We start from the raw sequence: 25,959 nt of genomic DNA on the forward strand, positions 1-25,959 counted from the left end.
TTAAATGCATTGTTGTAATGTGACAGGTTTTATTATTAGACACTAACTTTGAAAATGCTGCATTTTGTAGGACTGCAGTTTCAATATCTCTTGTGTTCAAGACTGTGGATATCTACAGTCAGCTTCAGACTTCTATAATCCGGCTTTCCTACATGTCTTTTCTTTAATGGCACTTTTCTTTCTAGTGATAAGCGTGAAATTCTGCTTGCAAGAGGTTTTTGCAGGCAGTGTAAAACTCTTTTCAGAAAGCTACATAGATACCAGAGTACACTGATGTGTATTGTCCTTTGCAGCCTCAGTTTGAGGTTCAAAGGTAAACCCTGTACATGTTCTCCTCCCCACAGAAATTGTACTCCTTTGCTGTTCACTTTCAAAGAATGGTGGGTGAGCAGACTGTAAGGCTACTTGCCCCAGCCACATGCTGTAAGGAAGATATCTGAGCAAAGTGCTTTTAGCTTCCTCAAATAAAAATGTTAAGGCCTGAAAAATATCTCTGCCCACTTCTTTCCCATTTCCCCCCTCCGTCTTCACATCTTTGTCATGCAGCTTAGAGCATGTAGCTGTTAGGAACGGAAGGATTAAATGGTCTTTGTCCCAATTGCCTGGAATATAAAATGCACACAACAGGCTGTAAATTGTGTTCATTACCCCAAGCAACCATGATCCCCATGTGAACTCCTATGAGGCATACAATTGCTGAACAGGGATTGAGGAGCCTCAGGGAACATTATGTAAGGAGGCAGCCCAGATGGGGCTGTTTTTAACCTCTCTTTTTCTTGCTGTCATGTACTGTGAAGAAGCTCACTATTACAGACACACTAAAAGAACTTGAGCTACTTAACTGGAAGTTTTGAGATGTCCCCTATGTACTCTAATGGTGTACTCTACTGCTGGAGCAGGTAGCTAAAGAATATTTGGCCCAGCTAGCTTACTACATTGGGACACGGTGGCGCTGTGGGTTAAACCACAGATCCTAGGACTTGCCGATCAGAAGGTCGGCGGTTCGAATCCCCGCAACGGGGTGAGCTCCCGTTGCTCGGTCCCTGCTCCTGCCAACCTAGCAGTTCGAAAGCACGTCAAAGTGCAAGTAGATAAATAGGTACCGCTCCGGCGGGAAGGTAAACGGCATTTCCGTGCACTGCTCTGGTTCGCAAGAAGCGGCTTAGTCATGCTGGCCACATGACCCGGAAGCTGTACGCCGGCTCCCTCGGCCAATAAAACAAGATGAGTGCCGCAACCCCAGAGTCGGCCACAACTGGCTTTACCTTTAGCTTATTACATGTGTCCAGGGAATGAGGTGTGGAAGTTCATCACTATAGCCGTCTTGAATGGGGTACACCTGTTTGGTGTAGGGGTAGAAAGACATTGAGATCCCTCCCCTTGGGCTGCAAAGAACCTTCTGTGGCAAACTCATTGGGGTCTATAGGGTTTACTAGGTAATTAAAGTACTTGAAATAGGTTGGTGCCTCTTTATTGACATTTCTTTTGGTGTGAAGTTGGTGAGCTATCAAGTTACTTAATATATGCAATCAACTAGTTCTTTAGCAACAAAACCTCTTCACTCTGCTGGGTCTTCTCTATGCAACCATGAGCTTCACTAATCAAAGATAATATCCTGTTATTGTTCAATTTGACTATTACTTTGGATTATACTTTCCAGGATGAATGGCAGAGGGCAGGGTAGGTAGGTATATTTACTCCTTCATGTGACTTATGCCTCTATTGTCAAATCATAGCTACCCCCAAATTCACATGAATCTGTCTCAGAACAGCTGATTATGTAAATTATGAAAACAATTGAGTTAGTGGCAGGCTCTTACAACTTTGGTTTTATGCAGAGTAAACTTGGTTATGTGTCTCTCAATGTGTATACACACACACAAATGTTTCTCACTTTCCACATGCACGACCCCCCCCAACTCTTCCTCTACAGTGGTACCTCGGTTGTCAAATGTAATCCGTTCCGGAAAACCGTTCGTTCAGCTTCCGAAACATCTGACAACCAAGGTGCAATGGGCAGTCGGCAAATTCCATTGAGAAAATGGAGAAACATGCCTTGAAGCCATTCAACTTCTGAGGCATATTTGAAAACAGAAGCATTCACTTCCGGGTTTTCGGTGTTCAGGTTCTGATTCGTTTGGCTTCCAAAATGCTCGAAAACCAAGGTTCCACTGTGTAGCTTTTGCCATCCTAATTAAGCTGTATTGTTTATCTTTTCTTACTGGTAATATATACCAGTGTCAAAATCTTTGAAAATGAAACACCAATAATCTGTTTCAGCTGAACTGGTACTCCAACTATGGTCAAATTCACTGCTTAGGATCTGACGGAAGGAAGCTTTTGTGGTTCTGTTAAGAATTGGATATAGAGTCACTATTCATTAGCATCTGTTGAGGCAGGAGTGCCCACCCATGCACATACTTTGTAGTGTTTCTCTCAGTGTTAAGACACATCTTGCTGTAATATCTTATAGTTTGAAGTGCACAACAGACCTTTCTTCATACCCAGTTCCATACTCAATTCTGGATGACAGTATTGATCTTCAAGCCTTACTCAAGTTTCTGAGCTGTGTTGGCTGGCCAGCCTCTTAAGAGTGTCTGAATTATTGGGAACACATTATTGATGAAAGAACTCACTTGCTTTTGTAACAAGTCTAGTATGCAGCACAGTATGGCCAAGATGCTGCTGTGCCATAAACGTCAATATTTATCAGCTTTTAAATAATCCTTCCTTCAAAATTCATGGCAACAAACAAGTAAGAAATTACACACACACAGGGAGAGAGAGAGAGAGAGGTTTGTATGCAGTTAAACACTGAAACATTATTTCAATTTGGTGGATTGGCATTTTTTAAACTAAAATTGCTAGCAACTGATGGCCTTCACACTCTGGCAGAATGGGTGGGGCAGGTCTCTAGGCAGGAAATTCCAAAGTCTGGGTGTGCACACTCAAAAAGACCCTGCTCTAGTCCTAATCAACCATGATTTTGGAACACATAAAAATACAGTGGTACCTTGGTTTATGAACTTAATCTGATCTGGAAGTCCGTTCTTAAACCGAAACCATTCTTAAACCAAGGCATGCTTTCCCTAATGAGGCCTCCCACTGGCGGTGCCCTTCTACCATTCGGCTTCTGTTCGTACACCAAGGTAAAGTTCGTAAACCGGGACACTACTTCCGGTTTTGCGGAGTTCATAAACCGAATAGTTCGTAAACAGGGCTGTTCTTAAACCAAGGTACCACTGTACCCAGCTACCTACTTGGCCATGAGTTATAACTGCAGACATCTCTGAACAGAAACACAGGGTTCAGGAGAATGCATGAAGTCATAACGGCCTGTAGTTTGTTCCATTAGTTGTGGAGAGGAGGGAGTTCCTTGTCTGACACAGTGCTCTGTAAAGCTTCTGGAACAGGCCTCCATCGCCTTCTGGAAGACAACTGCTTCACACCTGGTGTTTTTACCTGGCTGGAATGTGTCCTTGAAATCTCAGGGTGGCTGTTGCTTGCCAGGATGGAGTACAGAGAGATGTGTCAGTGTATGTAGGTACTACCCTACATTACAAAAGTAAAGCTTACATTTGTTGCCCTGGGCACACTTGCTTCTGACCCTGCCTGCCACTGGCATGTGACCCATGGAACATTTCCCAGAAGGGAGTGCGACCCTTGGGCTGAAAAAGGTTCCCCATATTTAGATACTTGAAAAAAATATTTGAGAATATCTGACAAGCTAGCTGGTGGGTGTTCTCTCTTGATGAGTGATATGCCTGCTCAGTGCTACTCCAGTGCGTGTTCCTTATTCCCAGTTGTTGTTGTTTAAGTAAAATTACCCTAACAAGCAAAGGAATATGTAAGGAAATGGATAAGAAGGGGGATAAAGGGGGATAAATAAGCAACCAGTATTCATTTGGTTTCATTTTGCAGTCCATGGAACCTCATGAAGACAAAAGCTAACTACAGGCAAAATTACTAAACCATCCTTGAGTGTTGTGATTAAAAACTTTGACACATCCTTAAACACCTCTCTATTAAAATGGCAAGTCTATGCATTTCAGAGTCCCTGTAGCAGCAGAGGATGCTGCTTCCTGTTGTTCCAAGCAAATCCTGTTTCAAGTACCGTAGGGAACAAACATCCTTTTACAGCCCATATGTTGCTGTATTCATTTCCTTGTAGAATACAATCATTATGTAGGAGAATGTTTTCCAAATAGTTGTTGTCTGAAGTATGGTTTCAGAGTAATATGTCGAAGTTTTCTATTGAAATACTGATCTAATGCTTCAAACTTCTTATTCTTATCCTTGTCTCTGTATATTAGTGCAGAGTGCAGAGAAGTATATATCTAGATAAGGGTTGGTGCCTTCATTAAGCCTTTGTGGAATGCATAGTTTATTAAATGTAAATGATAGCTTTCATACTCCAACCCTGTCTATATAATAAAACAAATCCAATATATAAGTAATAACAGTACTAGAGTATAATTTATAGACTTACTCAAATTCCTGAATATGCCTTCTGGTCATAAGATGGATCTTTTAATTTTGCATCTACTTTATTTGGCTCCTTTACAACTCACCCTTCTGTAAGAATAAGGAGGCTTAATGATGAAAATAAACAGCATCAAAAACAAAAATAAAACCACCATACAAAATACAGCAACAATAACAAGCACGACATTATAGAAATGGTGTCACTCCTACTACTACCTGGCCTGCCAGAACAAATAGATTGTAAACTGCCTCTTGAATGAATTTAGTGTGGGACTATGACTGCTGTCCTTGTAGACTAAGGATTGTGAACATAATATGAGTGATGCTGAAAGAAGGAAGAGTAGCAGAATCCCTTCCTATCTACCTGATCCCGAAACTATTCCACAGTTGGTTTGAGGCTGTCCTAAAGAACCTAACGAGCCGTGCTGGATCACACAAGAAGGCCTGTTTAGTCAAACGTCTTGTTCAAACAGGTGCTTGTAGAAAGCCTGCAAGCATATACAAGTGCAACAGCATTCTCCCCACGTGTTTTCCAGCAGCAGGTAAACACAGTGCTAGTAACCATTGATATATGATTTTTTTCATGTATTTGAGGATTTTAAAATTATCCAAGTGTAGAGGCTAATCTTGAGGGAAAGTTACAATTCAGATTCAAGTTCTTCAATAACTTTCAGGTGGATGCCATTCAGATCCGGTTATTTGTCAATTCTTAATTTGTCAGTAAGGTTTAGAATTTCAACTCTTGGCAGTGCTTAACACAAACCCGCCAACAGCATACGATTCAGTATGACTAACTTAACCCAACAACTCCCCCCACAATGCACAAACAAATCTCACTGCAGCCAACCAAAGACAATCAACAACACCCTAGGCCACTCCGACCTCTCTCACCACTAAGGAAACATAACAAGCGAATAGAAAGAGAACCTACCCAAGTGACACTGACACAAAACCCCCACACATACACTAAAAGAACATAAGCTTTACCACCACCCCCTCTCTTCTGCCCTCCCTTTTCTTCCCAACCCTATACTGCATATAACACCAGTGCCTCAAAACAAATGTAACTGATCTATAGAAAGAGACAATACATATGCTTTTATAAATGAGGAAAATCTTAAAAAAAAATTTTAAAAAAATAAAACCTTGGCAATGCTATTTTCCTCAGTTCCTCAGAATTGCTCCCTGATAAATTTAATTATGGCGCTGGGATCTGCTCTACATCTTATGCTGTAAAGGCAGATGCAAAGAATCCGTTCATGGCAATCCTCTTTTCCTCCTTTAGCATACCTTTGACTACTTACTTGTCCAATCAGCTTCCATGCTCCTAATGTATTTAAAGTTAGTATTATTTGCTCTTTGTTTTTAGTGATGTGCTTCTCAATTTCTTTTTTTGCACCCCTTATTGCATTTGCTTGCATTTATTTTTTTTTAAGATATTTATTGCAAATTTTAAACAAAAAACAAACCACCAAACATATATAATACCATCACCATACAACAAACGAAGAAAGCAAAAAAAAATTAGAAAATAGACATAGAATGAAATAGAAAATACAACAAAAACAATTATCCATAAATCATATTTTCATAATCTTTGGACTTCCTCACATCTCCCTTTCCTGCGTTCTCAATCATATAATTATAAGCAGCAATTTATTACCTTATTTCAATTCTTATTTTGTAATTCTCAAATATTATGTCCCAAACTTTAAATATTTTTATCATGTACTGAACTGCTTAGCTTAAACATAATACTACTTCAAATTTCATCATTTTTTTAAACATCACTTATTCTCATATGTCTTACAACTAAATTGCTGATGTCGTGTTGTTTTCTATCGTGCATTCTCTTAACATTCATACAGCTTATAATGTTTTTGTAAGTAGTCTTTAAACTTTTTCCAGTCCTCTTCCACCGTCTCTTCTCCCAGGTCTCGAATTCTGCCAGTCATTTCAGCCAGCTCCATGTAGTCTATCAGTTGCGTCTGCCATTCTTCCAGAGTGGGCAAATCCTGCGTCTTCCAGTGCTTTGCGATGAGTATTCTTGCTGCTGTTGTTGCATACGCATTTGCTTGCATTTCTTTTGCCAAAATTTGTTTTCCTTTTTGCTCTCCTCATTTTCTTGTCTCTCATAGCTTCCTTGCCTCTACTTGTTAACCATTCTGGCATCCTCTTGGCTCTGGTTGTACCTTTTCCATCAGCAGGTATAAGGGAAGAAAATAAGAACCACAAAAATGAACATGGCATGAGTTTGTATTACCTCTTGTAAAATTTGGTGGTGGATAAACACGAAAATCATTGCTAATACTGTACCAGAGTCACTAGAAACACTTCTATTTAGAACTAGATTAAATTATCAAACAAAGACAAGGCATCTTATATCTAACACCAGACTGGCCACTTTATCGGTACACAACTAATAATAGGATCATAGCTGCAAAGTTGAGTAGCTTAGCTCTCAAATTCTTTATGTATAGATCCAAAGCACTAGATATACTTCAGCCAATAAATACCAGGAAAAATAATGATAATAACATGGTGTATTTTGGGGTGTGTGTGTGTGATGGTGGCTATCATTGTATCATATGAGCCTCTGGTTTGATCTAGCAAGCTGTTCCATATTGTACCAGCATGGCATGTGACTCTGATGTGAGTGTACATTAGTTATATGCCCCACCTTTCACCTTAAGAAGCTCAAAGTCGTGTGCATAACACAGTTATCTGTGCAACAGTTGATGCAATACAACAGTTCAAGCAAGTTGATGAGAGTAGAAAAGCTGACCTAGCAGGCAAAGGGTTGGGCTAGAATGTATTTGCATGGAGTGCTTTATCTGAGTATCATTCAAAAATGTTTATTCCCCTATCTATTTATTCCCCTATCTGTAGTCTGAAATAGTAATCTATTCTAGACTTCATTCCAATCTAATTCTTCTGCATGGGTAGATCTACTTAAACACCTATCTGTTAGCCTGTGCTTATTTAACTTTATACTGTGAGATTTGTAGAGCTAGTAGTCAACATACTCTTGCACTTGATCTGCTTTTTCTCCACTCTTTCCCGCCTCCCGGTTCATAGTCATATACTATCCAGCTTGTGGATCACAATACAATTGTTGTTTGTTTATTTATTTAAATGATTTATATGCTGCCCTTCATAAAGTAAACAATCTCAGGGCAGGGTACATTGAAACTAATGAAACATATTCTGAGATAAAACATGTTTTCTCCCTCCAGCCATTTGCCTTTTTTCATTTCTATAACTGCAAGGTGGTTGTCTGTGGGCATTCCACATATATAGTGATAACTGAAACGTCCCTTAGGCTGTATCTTCAGGTTTCTGATGAGTGAATGTGTGTGTGTCAAGTGATAAGGAAATACTGACAGCTGTTTCTGTACGTCACTTGGGTCAGCTGGTTTGTATGATCTTACATGTTGGTGGTTTATATAACCAAATTTTAGAGATGAGGAAAACAAAGTTAACAAATTGCCTACTATTGTTCTTTTCTCACATTTAAGTGGCTTTAAAATAAATGAATATTTAATGTATTTTTGTTGCTTTTGTTATCTACTCATGCTGGCTTATGTTATGGTAGACTGAAAAGGTACCTTTCTGAAATACTCATGGTGCCTGAGAGCCAGTGTGGTGTAGTGGTTAAGAGCGGTAGATTCGTAATCTGGGGAACCGGGTTCGCGTCTCCGCTCCTCCACAAGCAGCTGCTGGGTGACCTTGGGCTAGTCACACTTCTCTGAAGTCTCTCAGCCCCACTCACCTCACAGAGTGTTTGTTGTGGGGGAGGAAGGGAAAGGAGAATGTTAGCCACTTTGAGACTCCTTCGGGTAGTGATAAAGCGGGATATCAAATCCAAACTCTTCTTCTCAAGTCCACATTGTGTCTAAGGGAAGGCACATATGTTAAATTTGTGTTAACACATATGTATGCTTCTTGGGAAACGGATTGCCTGCAGCTGCTTGTCAAGCTTGCAGTCAGTGGCAAATGTAAGTTTGCTGCCATGTAATGTATGCATTGACTTATGTGGCTGTTTTTGTAAGAATATATTTATGGAACTTAAAGTACAGTAGCTTATAACCACTTATGTTGATGTTCAGAACTTTGTGTATTCAGGTATATGGGCCACAACAAATACAGTGCTGTGGTCTCTAAAATACCTAAAATGGGTCAAAGAAACATCAACTTGCTTAGAGGAATCTTCAGCAAATATTCTGTTACTTCTCCTGTGCCGTATGCAGGTCTACAGATTGCTGACATCCTAAGCATTCACATCTACCAATGTTGTTTTGTAAGGTCGTCGATATTTCAGTGAGCTCTAGTTATGGCCAAACTATATCTTCTTATGAAGTGAAGCTGTGGTCCATCAGCTGTTGCTTCTTCCTCCTTTTACAATACAAAACAAACCATTATATGAAAGTAAAGCTTCTGTTAATATCCCTGTGATGACAGGATTTATTGTGAGGCAAGAATCCTAGTGCATTAGCACTTTTCTCTAGAGGCTGTTGTGGATGAGCCTCTTGGCTTATTCTCTGCCATCTGCAAGTCCCAAATTCAATCCCAGATCTGCCTCCAGGGTCCTGGAACAGTGCATCTTCTGGTCTGATTATGTCTGGTATTTGAACAGCAATCTGCTGATTTTAAAAAGGCAGTTATACTTGCATTTATTTTAAAAATGTACTTACTGATTTATTTGTGTCTACCTAAATGACTAATTCAAAAGAACTAATTCTAATAGTCTTTTTATAACTCCTGTTGGTGTATCTTGTTGTAGGGGCTTTGTCAGACAATGTCACAAGTCTACCCCTGTTACTGAAAATGCACATTTTCATTATCTAAAATGCTCTGAGTAGGGTTTTTTGTTTGTAATTATGGGATATGACTACTTTAATACTTTAACAATCACAACATCTGCTAGTGAAAATAAGATTACCGTATTTTTCGCCCTATAAGACGCACTTTTCCCCCTCCAAAAATGAAGGGGAAATGTGGGTGCGTCTTATGGGGCGAATGCAGGCTTTCGCTGAAGCCTGGAGAGCGAGAGCGGTAGGTGCGCACCGACCCCTCTCGCTCTCCAGGCTTCGCGGACCTCTCCTCAAGCAGCGGGAACGTTCCCACTGCTTGGGGAGAGTTGCCGGCATCCCGAAGCCTGCAAGCGCTGATCCCAGCACGTGCAGGCTTCGCGGATCTCTCCCCAAGCAGCGGGAACGTTCCCACTGCTTGGGGAGAGTTGCCGGCATCCCGAAGCCTGCAAGCGCTGATCCCAGCACGTGCAGGCTTCGCGGATCTCTCCCCAAGCAGCGGGAACATTCCCACTGCTTGGGGAGAGTTGCAGGCATCCCGAAGCCTGCAAGCGCTGATCCCAGCACGTGCAGGCTTCGCGGATCTCTCCCCAAGCAGCGGGAACGTTCCCACTGCTTGGGGAGAGTTGCAGGCATCCCGAAGCCTGCAAGCGCTGATCCCAGCACGTGCAGGCTTCGCGGATCTCTCCCCAAGCAGCGGGAACGTTCCCACTGCTTGGGGAGAGTTGCCGGCATCCCGAAGCCTGCAAGCGCTGATCCCAGCACGTGCAGGCTTCGCGGATCTCTCCCCAAGCAGCGGGAACGTTCCCACTGCTTGGGGAGAGTTGCAGGCATCCCGAAGCCTGCAAGCGCTGATCCCAGCACGTGCAGGCTTCGCGGATCTCTCCCCAAGCAGCGGGAACGTTCCCACTGCTTGGGGAGAGTTGCAGGCATCCCGAAGCCTGCGCGCGCTGATCCCAGCACGCGCAGGCTTCGCGGATCTCTCCCCAAGCAGCGGGAACGTTCCCACTGCTTGGGGAGAGTTGCAGGCATCCCGAAGCCTGCGCGGGCTGATCCCAGCACGCGCAGGCTTCGCGGATCTCTCCCCAAGCAGCGGGAACGTTCCCACTGCTTGGGGAGAGTTGCAGGCATCCCGAAGCCTGCGCGCACTGGTCCCAGCACGCGCAGGCTTCGCGGATCTCTCCCCAAGCAGCGGGAACGTTCCCACTGCTTGGGGAGAGTTGCAGGCATCCCGAAGCCTGCGCGCACTGGTCCCAGCACGCGCAGGCTTCGCGGATCTCTCCCCAAGCAGCGGGAACGTTCCCACTGCTTGGGGAGAGTTGCAGGCATCCCGAAGCCTGCGCGCGCTGATCCCAGCACGCGCAGGCTTCGCGGATCTCTCCCCAAGCAGCGGGAACGTTCCCACTGCTTGGGGAGAGTTGCAGGCATCCCGAAGCCTGCGCGCGCTGATCCCAGCACGCGCAGGCTTCGCGGATCTCTCCCCAAGCAGCGGGAACGTTCCCACTGCTTGGGGAGAGTTGCAGGCATCCCGAAGCCTGCGCGCGCTGATCCCAGCACGCGCCGGCTTCGCGGATCTCTCCCCAAGCAGCGGGAACGTTCCCACTGCTTGGGGAGAGTTGCAGGCATCCCGAAGCCTGCAAGCGCTGATCCCAGCACGCGCAGGCTTCGCGGATCTCTCCCCAAGCAGCGGGAACGTTCCCACTGCTTGGGGAGAGTTGCAGGCATCCCGAAGCCTGCAAGCGCTGATCCCAGCACGTGCAGGCTTCGCGGATCTCTCCTCAAGCAGCGGGAACCACCGCTGGGCTCCCACGGCTTGCAGAGAGCTGCCTGTTTGGGGGCTGGGGTCGGGGGAAGCTCGGGCTGCCCCAGCCCCGCGCCTGGGGGGAAAATAATTTTTTCCCTTTATTTCCCCCCCAAAAAACTAGGTGCGTCTTATGGGCCGGAGCGTCTTATGGGGCGCAAAATACGGTACAAATAAACGTAAACATCCCAAACTACCAGCAAATAAAGTACTAGACCCCAGTGACTTTCCCTAATAGAAAACTCTTGTAGCCCCTTCTGGAAGCTATCGGAAAGGTGTTCTGGCAGATCTTTGGGAAGTCATTTAACAGCCCCAAGGTGACCATTGAAATAACTCATCCAATGATGGGACCTGAAACAAGGCACTAAATGCTGATTTTAATTATATAGGAGGCTGGTACTTACAGGGAGAAGCAGTCCCATACATCTTTCTTCTATGGCGATCACTCATAGCCAAGTAAGATTGTCTTCCATGAAAACGGTCTTAACAGTGAGTCCGTAAGTGACTGTGGAAGCCAATTCTGATAATAATTACTTTTCAATTACAATCCAAAAATAACCTCATTATAACAATACCAATTTATAATACAATTACTAATACCAATCGTTCAAATACTGAATTTGTGGTACCTTGGGTTAAGTACTTAATTCGTTCCAGAGGTCCGTTCTTAACCTGAAACTGTTCTTAACCTGAAACACCACTTCAGCTAATGGGGCCCCCCGCTGCTGCTGCTGCTGCTGCTGCTGCTGCTGCTGCTGCTGCCACCGCACAATTTCTATTCTCATCCTGAAGCAAACTTATTAACCCGAGGTAATATTTCTGGGTTAGCGGAGTCTGTAACCTGAAGTGTATGTAACCTGAAGCGTATGTAACCCGAGGTACCACTGTAATTTAGATAAGGTGGTTTGATGGTTTTCTTTATTTCTGCGTTCCAAAATCTTGTTGTTGTTGTTTGGTCATTTAGTCATGTCCGACTCTTCGTGACCCCATGGACCAGAGCACGCCAGGCACTCCTGTCTTCCACTGCCTCCCGCAGTTTGGTCAAACTCATGCTGGTAGCTTCGAGAACACTATCCAACCATCTCATCCTCTGTCGTCCCCTTCTCCTTGTGCCCTCCATCTTTCCCAACATCAGGGTCTTTTCCAGGGAGTCTTCTCTTCTCATGAGGTGGCCAAAGTATTGGAGCCTCAGCTTCAGGATCTGTCCTTCCAGTGAGCACTCAGGGCTGATTTCCTTCAGAATGGATAGGTTTGATCCCACTGTGAATGGTTCATTTTGAGAGCCATTGTAAGCAGTCCCATAAATATGTGGGTCCAAGGGTATGAAGAGTTAGATTCTAACAATCAGCTGCTTGTCAGGGCTTGCAGGGGTGAAAACAAGTCACCTGATGTCATTGCGATGCCAGGCGATTGACAGATATCTTCGCACCCTGTCAGTTGACCTGCAAGCGGGGAAGGACTTTGAATTGATCCCAGAAGCTAACTGGTACTCAGGATAATCATAGTGGGGTTGGTTGCATATGCTCCTGCCACTCTCCATGCTCTAGGAGATGAACATTTTGTACTAGCTGAAGTTTATAAGCTGTCTTAAAGGCAGCCCATGTGGAACACATTACCATAATTCAGAGCTTTCCAAACTGTGTGTCGTGACACATTAGTGTGTTGGCTGCAGTGTCTGGGTGTGTCGGGCAATATGTGACCATATATCTTATAAGGGGTTAGTTTTACCTCTGGTTTGCTAGTAAAACTGAATTACTGTGTTGCAAAATGATGCATATCTAAAATGTGTGTCACCAACATGAGAAGTTTGGAAAGCTCTGCCATAGTTGGTCTAAGAAGTTAGAAGAATTGGAGTTTGGGGAAAGTTATTCCTTCTTCAATAATGGAGTGTAGTCTACAGCTGTTACCAGTTCTTGTCACGGGCATCTTCTGCCTCTACTTCAGGGGTGTCTTATGGTCCAAGAGGGCATACAGGCAAAGAAACAGTTCTAATGAGCTAATACCAGCTCTATCATTCTCTTGCTGGATCACTGTTTACTGTCTTTGGTTTTTTATATTGCGTATAAACTCCTTTAGCCTTCACAAGACAGCATAATAGCTGGATCTATTATTATTTTCCCAATGTGGGAGCTTCCTATGCAAATAGTGCCTCTGTTTTGCCTCATATGTAGTGCAGCCTTTGAAACACAGTGTTGTTAATTGTCAACAGATTGAGCAAAGTACAATGTAAACAGATCATAAGAACAACTTTGAGATGGGCAGCTGCAGGTGACCATTTTCCTTTTTCCTTATATAGATACAACTGAAAGCTTGCCAAGAATTGAGATTATTACTTGACTACAGCAAACATAGGTGTAGGGCCTGGTAGATACAATAACTTTAAGAGTTGCTGGGTGTATTTGCGCATAAACAGATTCACAACATTGTGCTTATGACTTTTGCTTTAGTTGTGCTAAAACTTGGTAAATAACAATACATATAAAGAGCTTAAAGGGCCCCAAAGTCTTCATAAACTAACTCCTCTTTAATTGCAAATTCAGTATGACTAGAGAAGCAGAGTTGGAATGTGGGCTAAGCTGAAAACAGCTCAGACCGGTTTTCTGTGCCTTGCCAATGCAGCAGTTCCAGCAGGATATGGACAACATCATTGGTGTTCAATGCAGTGCCTGCATTCCTACCTTGCCCTCTAGATATGTAGTTACCAAACAGAGTTTCATATTTGGTGGATAACTAAGACCCAATTCTGACTTTAATTTCTTGGTATCCTTTTGGGACAGACATAGAGAAACAGAGATTGCTACAGGCATGAGAGTTCCTTATGCTCCAGCAGTGATTAGACACACAAATCTTGGTCCACTAGATTCAGAACAGGCAAAAAAGGAAGTGTGAAATAACACATTCACTACCATATGATGTGTTGATGGTCACTAACTTGAATCCTTATTTAAAGGGTTATGAACAAATGATTGAAGAGACCTTTGTTGACAACTTTTAACCATGATCACTAAATGATACTTGCATGTTCATAGACAATATTCCACTGAAAACTAATTGCTTGAATGGGAAGGGATAACTGCTTTCAAGTCCTGATTGATGGATTTCCAGCGGCATCTGGCCATTGTCAGCACAGTGAAATCCATTACACTTCATTACTGGATGGGCCCCATTATATTACTGAATCAAGCACCCTGCTGGAGGGTGTAAAGCCAGGGCCGCCATGCTACAGGCACAGGGCTCTGCTCCTTGCCAGCTTTCTACCATGTGCACACGAAACCACAACTGCAGACCAGCTTCTGCCTTCCAACTTGGTCAGAGAACCCCTCCCACAATCAACCATGGAACACAGTGCCTCATAGGTGTCGTCATCTTAGCATGGCAGCTGAATATGGGCTGTAGGAGTGGAGACAGCAGTGACACCTGCTGGACCCTGGACTCCCCATTCAGTAAAGGCTCAAATCCACCAGGAAGAAATCCAGCAGATAATGCTCTTGTGATCATGACTTATAAACAAGGATGTTGCAAGAATGTTTAGCGAAGGAGTTTGATGGGGATGCCCAGAGTGCTGTCTTACAGTGTGACCTGAAACACCTGTGCTATGTTTGTCTTCCTGACTAAGAACATGGAAAACTACAGCTGCAGCAAGTGCAAACTGGTTGCCTTGCTGGAAGAGAAGATATAGCAACTTGAGGCCCTCCTATCCACACTTCATGCTATCGGGCAAGATGAAGAAATTCTTGCTAGACCAGAGTGTACTGTCCTGGAATAGAGATGCACGTAGAGTGCCCTTAGGGGGGAGGAAGATCTCCCAATGCAGGAGACGAACCCCAGGAGGAACAAAAAAGCAGGACTGACGGGAGCTATGCCATGTCAAGGGTCTGGAAACAAAACCTTATGAGGAACTGTTGAGGAAGTTGGGTATGTTTAGCCTGGGAAAGAGGAGACTAAAAGAAGATATGATAGCCATCTTCAAAGATCTAAAGAGCTGTTACATGGAAGATGGAGCAAACCAGTTTTCTTTTGCTCCAGAGGCTAGGTCCCAAATCAATGGCTTCAAGTTACAAGAAAGGAGATTCTGACTAAACCTAAGTAAGAACTTTCTGACGGTAAGGGTTGTTTGACAGTGGAACAGACTCCCTCGGTAGGTGGTGGACTCTCCTTCCCTGGAGGTTTTTAAGTAGAGGTTGGATGGCCATCTGTCATGCATATTTAGTTTGAGATTCCTGCATTGCAGGCGGTTAGACTAGATGACATTCAGGCTCTCTTCCAACTCTACAATGATATGGTTCTATGATTCTATTATTATGGTTTAGCATTATAATTAAAACTTAATATTTTTCAAGGCCAGGGTTCAAATCCCTACCCATTGGATGACCTTGGGCCAGTTACTGTTTCAGCCAAACCTACCTCACAGGATTGTTGTGAGATTGAAATTGGGAGGGGGAGAACCATGTATACCATCTTTTGTTCCTTGGAGGAAAAGAAGAATATAGATGTAAGAAATAAACATTTGCAACCATAGCTTACAAAGAAATATGTCTTTCCATTTGTCTGTTGGTAGTTAACAACTTATCAGGCCCAGGGCTTTTTCATTTAGCACCAACCTGCAACATTAAAACAACTTTTACCATACTATTATATCTTAGTCTCTTTCTCTGTGCCTTGTTTTGTGCTCTCTCCTAATTTTTTGTCTTTTACACTCTCTCCCCTTCTTTCCATCTCTTAAATGATCGTGGATCTGCTACAGTGACCCATATTCAGATGGAGCATAGCCCCATTGTGTCTTCCACATAGCTAGACGAATTAAACCACATTTGTGTAATTTCCTGCCACTGAATTGAGCCTGGCATGCCAGACATGAAGCCAATTTGGCCTAGTGGGTGGAGAGCTGGACTAGAACCTGGGAGACCAGAATTCAAATTCCGACTCCATCATGAAGCTCAGCCTAGCCTACAAGGTTGTTAGGTTGAAACTGAGAATGGGGGAACAGTATATGTTGCCTAAAGCCTCATTGAAGGAAAAGTGGGGATATAAATGTAATAGTAAATAAATGGTAAAATGGTAAACTTTTTTGTTTTCATGCCTGAGACTGCAACATTTTCAGGCATCTGATAGGCTACAATTATGTGGCTAGTGGCTTGCATTTTATCTTAGAGTGTCATGTTGGGTAGACCTGCTATAAGCAATAGAATCAAACTGGTTTGTACATTGTCTACCAACAGAGCATATCCATGTGACTGAATGCTTGAACTTCAGTTTTTAATTTCATAGTTTGATCCAATGGTCTTTCTCACCGAAAACTCTTTAATTTGTAAATTCATAATGTCCAGCCCAGGGAGATGTGACTGGCACATAAACTAGAAACAGAGTAAATAACAAATCAAAAATGTAGCAGTATAGTGAAATAAAGTAACACAACTCCTAATAAGATCAGTCAACAGACTGGTGCTTCTCAGTATGCATATCAAAATATGGATATTCACAGTTTGTTTGCTGAAGAAAACACCAACATTTCCCTACAACAGTTGTAAAGATGGGAGTTTAAGGGGAGGCAGTTAAAGCACTCAGGTATTTAAAGGCTGACTTTCAGCAGTATCCCAAAAGCCTCTGTGCAATAGTGCCACCCAGTGGCACAAACATGTCAGTTTCTGCCTTATTCATTTGAAAGTTTGTTCAGTGTTATGTAACATACATGGTTGGGGCAGTTGAGCTGTACTCCACCTCATGAACTTGTCTGAACAAGCCTGATGATTTCAAAAGTGAAATACTTGCTGCTGAAATGAGTTCCTTTTTGTGATACGATTCCTTATGATACATTGTAATCAACTGTTTATAAAAGCTGAAGAGCATTAGTGTTCTGGAATGCAAAGCAGAAGCAGAGGCTGGTTGCATCATTGACCCTGAAGGAAATATGTCTAGTGTAATTGTGAAGGAGTTGCACTGACTGCCTTAATATTTTAAGATCAAGTAGTGATACTGCTGCCAGCCTGAGATTTGGATTATAGAAGCGTTGCATTCATGGACAGTCCAGCACTGTGAAGATTTACCTAAATAAGAAGGAAAGCCTTTCACACTGACTGGAACCTTTCCTTATATTTGCATTGGGGTCAAACTATAAATTATGTCAATTGTATCATTGCAATTCTCATCTACTTTTTCACATTTAAAGAGAAGATGCAAGGGGGTGGGGTTGGAACCATGGCACACAATGAGGGGATTTAACTCTTCCCTTCATACCCCAAGGTATCGATTTCCCCAAGCTGCTAATAGGTTTGGAGAAAGGAAGCTTCATTTGGCATTAAAGGAAAGCTTTCACAATTAGCATCATGTCTGGCTTGGCCAATGATATCACTATGAATTAAGTCTGGCCCAAATAGTGACTGAAATACTATGAATTAAAAAGCAGCCAACCTGAAGGCCTAAAACTATTCTTTCCTAGGAAACTGAAATATTTGTGCAACTTTGGGCTGGGCAGCTGCTTAGGAATTGGCAATAAATATTTTCTCTCTCTGCCAGGGCAAAGAACTGTGCTACCTTTCTATTGGTACATAAGGTAGCTACAGCAATGTATCTTCCAACGGGGGGAGGCTGAATAAGGCTGCCCCATTTTTGTGACTTTTTGGGTTACTTCTGGGTTTGGGCCGGTGCTTGTATGTGTGGTTGCACACATATTGAATAAGCGTAATCGGTTGCTACCTGTATATTAAAAACAGCTTTAAAGTGTACAATTGCAAAAATAACAGAGTGGGCCCTGAAGATATACCGTATTTTTCCATGTATAAGAGAGTTTTTTACTGGAAAATTATGTTTAAAATAGGGGGTCGTATTATACATGGGTAGTGCCCAGGGGGCACATGGAATTGGTTGATGGTGCGAGCCAGAGATGGTCTGCAGAGTGTTATTGGTGTCTGCAGCAAGGGATGTTGTTGAGTGGGTGTCGCTGTGACAATTGGGCAGGCAATAGGCTGCTTCTGCTGGTGAGGGGACAGACGCTAGGAGGCTGTTGCGACACGTGTGAGTGTTAGCGTCGGCCATGTGGGTGAGTGATTTTTGGCAACACCTCCCCTGAAAAAAGCTCAATAACTCTGTGCAATCCTCCACAAAAAAAAGCTCCACAACTCTGGACAATCTCCCCCCATTTTCTTAATTTTTAGTCCCCAAAAATAGGGGTCATCTTATACATGGGGGCATGTTATACACAGAAAAGTACAGTACATCTCAGATTGAGCCTGGGGATTTTTAATCAATGGCTGTAAGTTGCTTTTTTTCTATAAACAAAAGTAATCGGGTTGTCTTGTCAAACAGGGTTTTAATAGAAATGACAACATAAAACAAAATCTTTATTTTACATTCTAAGAATATATGGGAACTGTTGTAAGTCTTGTGGGAGTTTGCCAATGCAGGTGTGCAACTTAAAGGCTCTTCTTTGGAAATAAATGTTTTAACATGTTTATTGGGGGATACTGTGGTAGGCTAAGTGCCCAGAATGTTCCAGAAGCATAGACTGTTCCTGGGCTGAAGAGGAAGCAAATTTTCATTAACAGTTGGCAATCTGGAACTCAGGGTTGGCAGCCTGTGTCTAGAGGACGACATGTGCCCTTAGCCTACCTTCATGTGACTGGAGCCAGTGGGGAAGGGGATTATCAAAAGAGAAATGGCCTTGCCTACTTTCAGCTGTGGTTCCATCTACCACTGGCTTGTGTCCATCAACAGATTACCTTCAATGGAATGCAGTCCCCACCCTTGTTATAACTTATTTTGAGAGCTGAGCTAGCTGTAGATACTAGATCAGGGGTAGCCAACATGGTGCTTCCCCAGATACTGTTTGACTTCATCTCCAGCCAGTGTAAGCTATGGTCAGGGAAGATGGGAGGTGTGGTTCCACAGCAGCTGGAGTGCACCACACTGGCAACTTGCGCACTAGATAGTTGGAGGATATTAAAATAGGAGTGTGTCGCCAACTATACTGGCAAGACACAGGACAGAGTTTTCTGGAGTTAGGGCTGCATCCCAGTAGTACTTTGTTGGTTGGCATCCATCTGTCTCTAGACAATGGAGGAGTGCACCTTCGGGGGTGAAGTATAACCTTTGGAGAGTTACAACATGTTTTGTTGCAGCTCGGGCAGATGAAGATAGCCAGTTCACTTTCCTTGAAAGAATTTTTCCTCCATGATTCATTCCTTACAGAGAAAATGATATTTTTAGTGTGGGGTGTGTTTGGATCAAGTTAAAGAAATCATATGTGAAAATTAGTTTTTGAAGCAAGCTGTTGAAACGTTTGCTATATATTTCAAAGTCAGACTGCTTATACTTAAAATCTTCAGTTCTTATGCGACCTGATAGGTTTGAAAGCATGTGTCCCTGGAAACAGTGAATCAGTGGGATTTCTTTCTTAAATTAAAGGAAGTGGTGCTTGATCTCATGTGGGGCAGGACCAATTGCCAGCAGTCAGCTTCCTGTTTGAAGTTTGTTAACAATGGACTAATTAATATGCAGATTAAAGCATTGGGAGGAACAGGAAGAAAAGTGACCAGCTGAGACCTTATTAGTGCAATATCCAGGTCTCCAAGGATATTGACACAGATGTGTGGCAGGGAAATGAAATCTCTGTGTCAACACAATTGAATATGTATGAAGTATTTTGGTATACTTGCTAATAACAAAGCTGCCTAGTTAGAAATAGAACCCATTTGACATGCCAATAGCGCTGTCAAGTTATTGTTAAGATGGCAGCAACATGACTATATAGTATGAATTGTTTTTGAGAGTTGAATGCTACCTTTTGGTGGTGGATATGGCTGTGGCGGGAAGATAAATAGCATTTCCATGCACTCTGGCACTCGTCACGGTGTCCTGTTGTGCCAGAAGTAGTTTAGTCATGCTGGCCACGTGACCCGGAAAGCTGTCTGTGGACAAACACTGGCTTCCTCAGCCTGAAAAGAGAGATGAGCACTGCACCCCATAGTCACCTTTGACTGGACTTAACCATTCAGGGATCCTTTACCTTTACCTTATGGTTGTATGTCCTTTTGCTTGCATACCAAAACTGTAATGCAAAGCTGTAATGTGCAGATCTTGGCCACAATCAGATGCATCCTCTGAAATTAAGCTTCAAAATGCAGATATCAGACTCTGTTGAGGTCCATGTCCCTATGATCCACCAACAGGTTCTCTGGTCAGTTGCCGCTGTTAGCTCAAAATCTAGATTTTTTGGGTGGCATTCAACTAATGAGTAGACCCATTGAAATGAATGAACATGATTGAGTTAGGTCCATTAATTTCAGTGGGTCTAGTCTGAATGTAACATACCTGAATGCCACTCCTGGCCTTCACATTTCAGTAATAATACCTAGACAAAATACACTGTACTCAAAGTGAGGGTACAAATCTTAAGTGGATGAATTCAACATCAAGTTGAGGGGGGAAATGTAAACAATTGGTAGGGTGTGTGTTTTTTACAATCAAGTGGTATATAAATTTTGTTGTAGTAGTTTTTAAATTTAACATTATGCTAAATATGGTGAAGAAATTGTATTTAACTTGAAGTAGGTCAGTTTGACAAACAACTCTTGGTTCCTCATTCCTCACAGCTAACTTTTTTTGTGTTGTAAGAGACCTAAATATCCTTGCTACCAGATAAATGATAATTGTCTGTTTACTGCTCTTCTGAGTTGCTTGTTTTGTATATTAAAACTTACTATGCTACCACCACAAGCATCATTCCTCCAAATACTTCGTGTTGTGACAGCTTTTTCTGGTTATGAACACTTACATGTCACTGAAATAGTGCCGTTATGCCTGGTTTTTGTGTAATCACACTTCCATTGTTATTATTTACAGGAATCGACTACAAGACCACAACAATCCTGTTAGATGGCAGACGAGTCAAACTGGAGCTCTGGTAAGGTTGCATTGCTGAAATCTTCCCAAAGTATTAAGAATGCCTACATGACCTTACGCCAAGAAAGAACATGGGTTCATCAATATAATGTTCTTGCAAGCTTAGAAGTGTCTGCCTGGGCTTATCTGGAGACGTTCATAGATACCTATTTCATTTAATTATAGCATGCAGATTACATTTTTCTTTATCCCATCCTTCTCTTGTATGGCCTGGCTTCACCAGCTCGGCTTCACAAGCACCATCTCCTCCCTCTTCCTTCTACTGCTGCTACGTGCTGAAAAGAAAACAAGGGGCTTCCAGCATACAACAGGCATAGGCAAACTCGGCCCTCCAGATGTTTTGGGACTACAACTCTCATCATCCCTGACCACTGGTCCTGTTAGGTAGGGATGATGGGAGTTGTAGTCCCAAAACATCTGGAGGGCTGAGTTTGCCTATGCCTGGCATACAACATAATTTAACCTTGCATACAGATTTACAATGTGAATGGAAGACATATGAAGAAAAACAAGGAAGTAAAGGAGGACAGTAGGGGAAGATATGCTAAGTCACTTTTCCCACCTTCAGTTTGTGTGGGGGGGGGCAGATTTTATTTTTTGCCATATTTATTGCCCTGTGGCCTAAGGACAGTTTACCTTTAAACATTTACATCTGGTCCTGCATGAAAGCATTTTCAAAACGGTCCTGGTTCCTACTTAGTGTTCATTCTAAGAGCATTGGTTTTTGGCCACTTATGGAAATGGCCTCTTACACAAGGAGGATGGTGTGTGAACTTAGTCACAAAGTCTCTACCATAAGAGCATCCAGTGTGGTGCCTACTAGATGTTGTTGGGCAGCATCAGCCCCAGCCAGCGTAGTCTATGGTTGAGGATGACTGCAATTGTAATCCATTGCCCTGGTCTACCATAATGATTACCACTCTCTCCCTGACGTTATGCTATTTGCAACAGGATAGATGGAACAAGCTTCTAGTTTGTGTAGTGACGGGTGTATAAGAAAAGTGCCAGCAAAAATCTGACCCTTTAGATATTTAGTAATGCCTCAATTGCACCAAAAATCTGATCTCCCTGGGAAATCTGATGCAGGGGAATGAGGGTGGTGAGGCTTCCAGCTGTTTGTCATGCACCCCTCCCAGGTCATTGGACACAGCAGAGACCAACACACTGCAACGTGTTCTATGACTAACCTGACCGCAGCTTGCACTTATGTAGGCACTTTCTTAGGTCAGCACAGCACTCCTCATAGCATCACAGATGTCTGGTGATGCCCCTTGGTGTGCTGTAATGTTTAAATATATGAGAAGGCATGGCTTAAATCTACACACAAGCTCTGAGGCAGCTGGTGTCCTTAACACACCCTATGTTTGTTTACTACAGAACACGTTGTACTCCTAAACAGAGTTGTAAGAATTCCTCAGTGTAATGTCAGCCTCTGGAGTAGCCATTGAATGCTGAACTCAAACATATCTTCTCCAGCCAAAATTTTTCCTTTGTTTGTTTTCATAGCAGCTTTTTAAATGAAGAGCTAAGAATTCTCTCTACGGCTAGGCAGTACTGAAGGACTGCTTCCAACACTTTTCTTTTATGTGTATGTGGAAGTTGGGTGACAGAGAGTCCACCAACTTGCCATATTCATTAAAGATAACCTTGCAGGTACATTTTTGTGGGTTAATAATGTTTTCTGAGCCCACACCCCATCCATACCAATCATTTGTAGCACTTCTTAAATCTTCAAGAGAATATGTTCTCACTCACCTAACAAAAAGTTAACTGAACATGTAGACAGGCCTATGCAGTTGTTGTTTTTTAAAAAAACAAAAACGTGAACATTTTAATGATTGTTCTGTAGTGCTCCTAATGGAGGGATTTCTTATTTTGCTGCAGACTCCCTGATGCTTTCTGAAAGTGTGGTATATAAATACTTTTATAAATAAATAAATTCACATTTGCATTTGACAGCAATTTGTAATCACTGTAGATCAGTACATAAAAGGCTCTTGGCGGGAAGCACATCTGGCATAACTTTTTTTTTAAAAAAAAAAGTGTAATTGTAGAGAGAAAAATGAGAGGGACAGGCAAACTTTTCACTGGAAGAGGTTTCTAAAGCTGAAGTGTCCTGATGAAAAAACCCTTCACCTTTGCACCCCACTCACCTAACCACCAAAGGCGAGACAGAGCTCAGCCATTATCTTAGAATGGGCAGTTTTGAATGAGAGGGTGTTTTTTTGTTGTCTAGGTTGTTGTTGTCACTAAAAAGGGGGGTTGGTGCTAGTAACTTTACAAAGGCCACCTGGTGAAACCATGACAGAACTTGAGCCTTGGTCTCTCTCATCTAACTCTCTCTAGTGGAACATATTGACGATCCTCATGTTGAACAGTCAAATCCTGTCTCCAGTGGTAGGAAGCTGGAACATAATACCAATGAGCATCTAGTCCATCTATAGCAGGGACGGCCAACTTCCAAGAGACTGTGATCTACTCACACAATTAAAAACTGGCAGTGATCTACCTCTTTGGGGGGGGTTCAGGTGAAAGTTTTTGAGCTTATTTTAGGGAGAAAAATCCCGGGGGGGGGGGCAGGTCGAAGAAATAAATAAAAATAGGAGCTCACCAAGATATTGCTAATGAAACGGTCAGCCTCACAGCGAGAGCTCCGTCTTCCAGTATAGTGATCTAGAGGGCAGGGCGAGGGGACAGGGCTGGATGGAGGAGCCCACGATCTACCAAAACATCCCAGGAATCGAACAGTAGATCACGATCGACCTGTTGGACATTCCATATCTATAGTATATGTATGTAGCATGTATGTCTCTACCTACCCATTGATAGGTCATAGGAAGTGGGAACTGCTATGATGAATTTGCACACAAAGGCAGCCTGCTGGAGGGCTTGCAAAATGGATTTTAAATACATAGTCATTGTCTTTGAAGCATTCAAAGTGAGGGCAGCTGGTGTTGAGCAGGACCTGGAAGTGTCTGCTGTAGCTTCTGTTGTGGTTGAATTCTGCCAGTAGCAGCCTCCAAGAACTGAAAACAATGAGCTGCATCAGTAGATAAAATGGGAGTAATGAACTTGTACCCAGCTTGAGAGTATGGATGTTCTGGATTGATAAATAAAGCTGTAAAAAAATTTTAGTTCTCAGATGCTAACATGTAATCTATATTCCTAAACAACCAGTCATTTGGGATATCTTTTGTATGTGTACTTGCATGGAAAAGATAATATGCACTCTTACTAGTGTTTATTAACATGTATGGTAAAATTTTCTTGTGTATATTCTTCTGCAGGAAATATATTTGTGGGTACACAAGACTGGAATAAGTTAGAATGTTCTTTTTAGGCGTGGAGTATGAGAGTGCACTCTACACAAATCCATATGTGAAGCACAGCATTTTGGGGAGAAAAATAATGACTTTTGTACAATATCCTCTTGTATAGTATGTAGTTCCAATTTTAACCAACAGATCACTGAATGGAATGGTTTTGTTATTAGCTAAGGATTCAATGAAAGGGTTGGGAAGGTGGAATGGGGAGGTCTGAAAGCCATCTACTTTTTTCCATCCTTCATTGTAGGGACACATCAGGCCAAGGGAGGTTCTGTACAATTTTTCGGTCATACTCCAGGGGAGCTCAGGTGAGTACAGTCAGCAGTGCTGCTTAGCTTTTGTTACTTGACTCCAGGCAAAAGTGCCGCCTGCAGTCATTGCTTATCAGTTTGTTAATGTCTAGAAGTGAGCCAGGAGGAACCAGTGATTGTGTTTGGGACAGCCCTCACAATGCATCCATATTGGTTTAGGCCAAGGGTGGTGCCCTCTAATTCCCATAAGCCTCAGTCAACAGAGTCAATGGGCTGATGGGAGTTGTAGACCAAAACATCTGGAGGGCACCATGTTGGCTACTCCTGGCTTAGGCTACAGAATGATGGCTGTGCTGAAACTAGAGTCTTGCCATGGGGGGAAAAGCATTTCTATTTCTCTTCCACTATTTCTTCCACTTCAGACTGGGAATTCTGCTTGTGGCCTGGGTCCTAACTTATCGCTGAAAACATCCAGCTTTCTGAAACATTCCTCTTGTATTTCTTTATACACACACACACACACACACACACACACACATCAAAAATGTTTGTTATAGTCTGTAGGTCAGGTGTGGTGTTGGAGGGAGCCTTCAGTAGCCTGGTAAAAGAATGGTTCTCAGAATTCCTAATCATATGACTAGAAATGAGTAGAATACTTTGAAAACCTTACAGTAGAAGTGAATTACATGGCAAAAAGGCAGGAAAAGAGCACACAGTTGGGTGTGAAGTCACTATTGACCAACTTTAGGAAAATACCTTCTGCAAGTAAGCAACTTTGAATTTTTTATTTTTTTTAAATTTGAACATTTGGTGTTCTGTTTCATACAGGGAATCCTCTTGGTCTATGACATTACCAATCGCTGGTCTTTTGATGGAATAGACAGATGGATCAAGGAAATTGATGAGGTAAGAATGGCAAAGACTGCATTAGACTTCCATAAACTTGGTCTTTTTATCTTTGTTTATCATCTACAAATCTGGTTCAGGGAGTGTCAGAATTTTTGGTTTCCTGTTAGGACCTTATACTGTATTGAAGCAAACTGTCAGTTAGGTACTATTGCATCCTGCTGCAGGCTGAAATGCTCCTATAACCTTCTATTGAGACCAAACACCTAAGTAAAAATCCCTGCACTAAGAAAACTCATATCCAGGTGGAGTCTAGGTTAGAATCTTTCTCCTTTGACAGGTGTTAGCCACATGGGATCATTATAATGAGAGGTTATGGGTTGCAGCCTCACCTGCTTGTCAAAGTTACAGATAGGTAGCCGTGTTGGTCTGCCATAGTCAAAATAAAAAAATTCCTTCCAGTAGCACCTTAAAGACCAACTAAGTTAGTTCTTGGTATGAGCTTTTGTGTGCATGCAGGGTATCTGAAGAAGTGTGCATGC

General features: G+C 42.6%; 1 protein-coding gene across 1 annotated transcript in view; it reads left to right on the forward strand.

The window, feature by feature from the left end:
- Positions 1-25,959, forward strand: part of RAB40C (RAB40C, member RAS oncogene family) — a 44,198-nt gene that overhangs the window by 10,928 nt on the left and 7,311 nt on the right. Inside the window, exons 3-5 of the mRNA XM_081169926.1 lie at positions 20,935-20,995; positions 24,568-24,628; positions 25,400-25,477. Of these exons, the coding sequence (XP_081026052.1) occupies positions 20,935-20,995; positions 24,568-24,628; positions 25,400-25,477 (200 nt within the window). The remainder of the gene's footprint in view (positions 1-20,934; positions 20,996-24,567; positions 24,629-25,399; positions 25,478-25,959) is intronic.

This window comes from Podarcis bocagei (genome assembly GCF_964188305.1).
Source record: "Podarcis bocagei genome assembly, chromosome: 14".
Classification (NCBI taxonomy): Eukaryota; Metazoa; Chordata; class Lepidosauria; order Squamata; family Lacertidae; genus Podarcis; species Podarcis bocagei.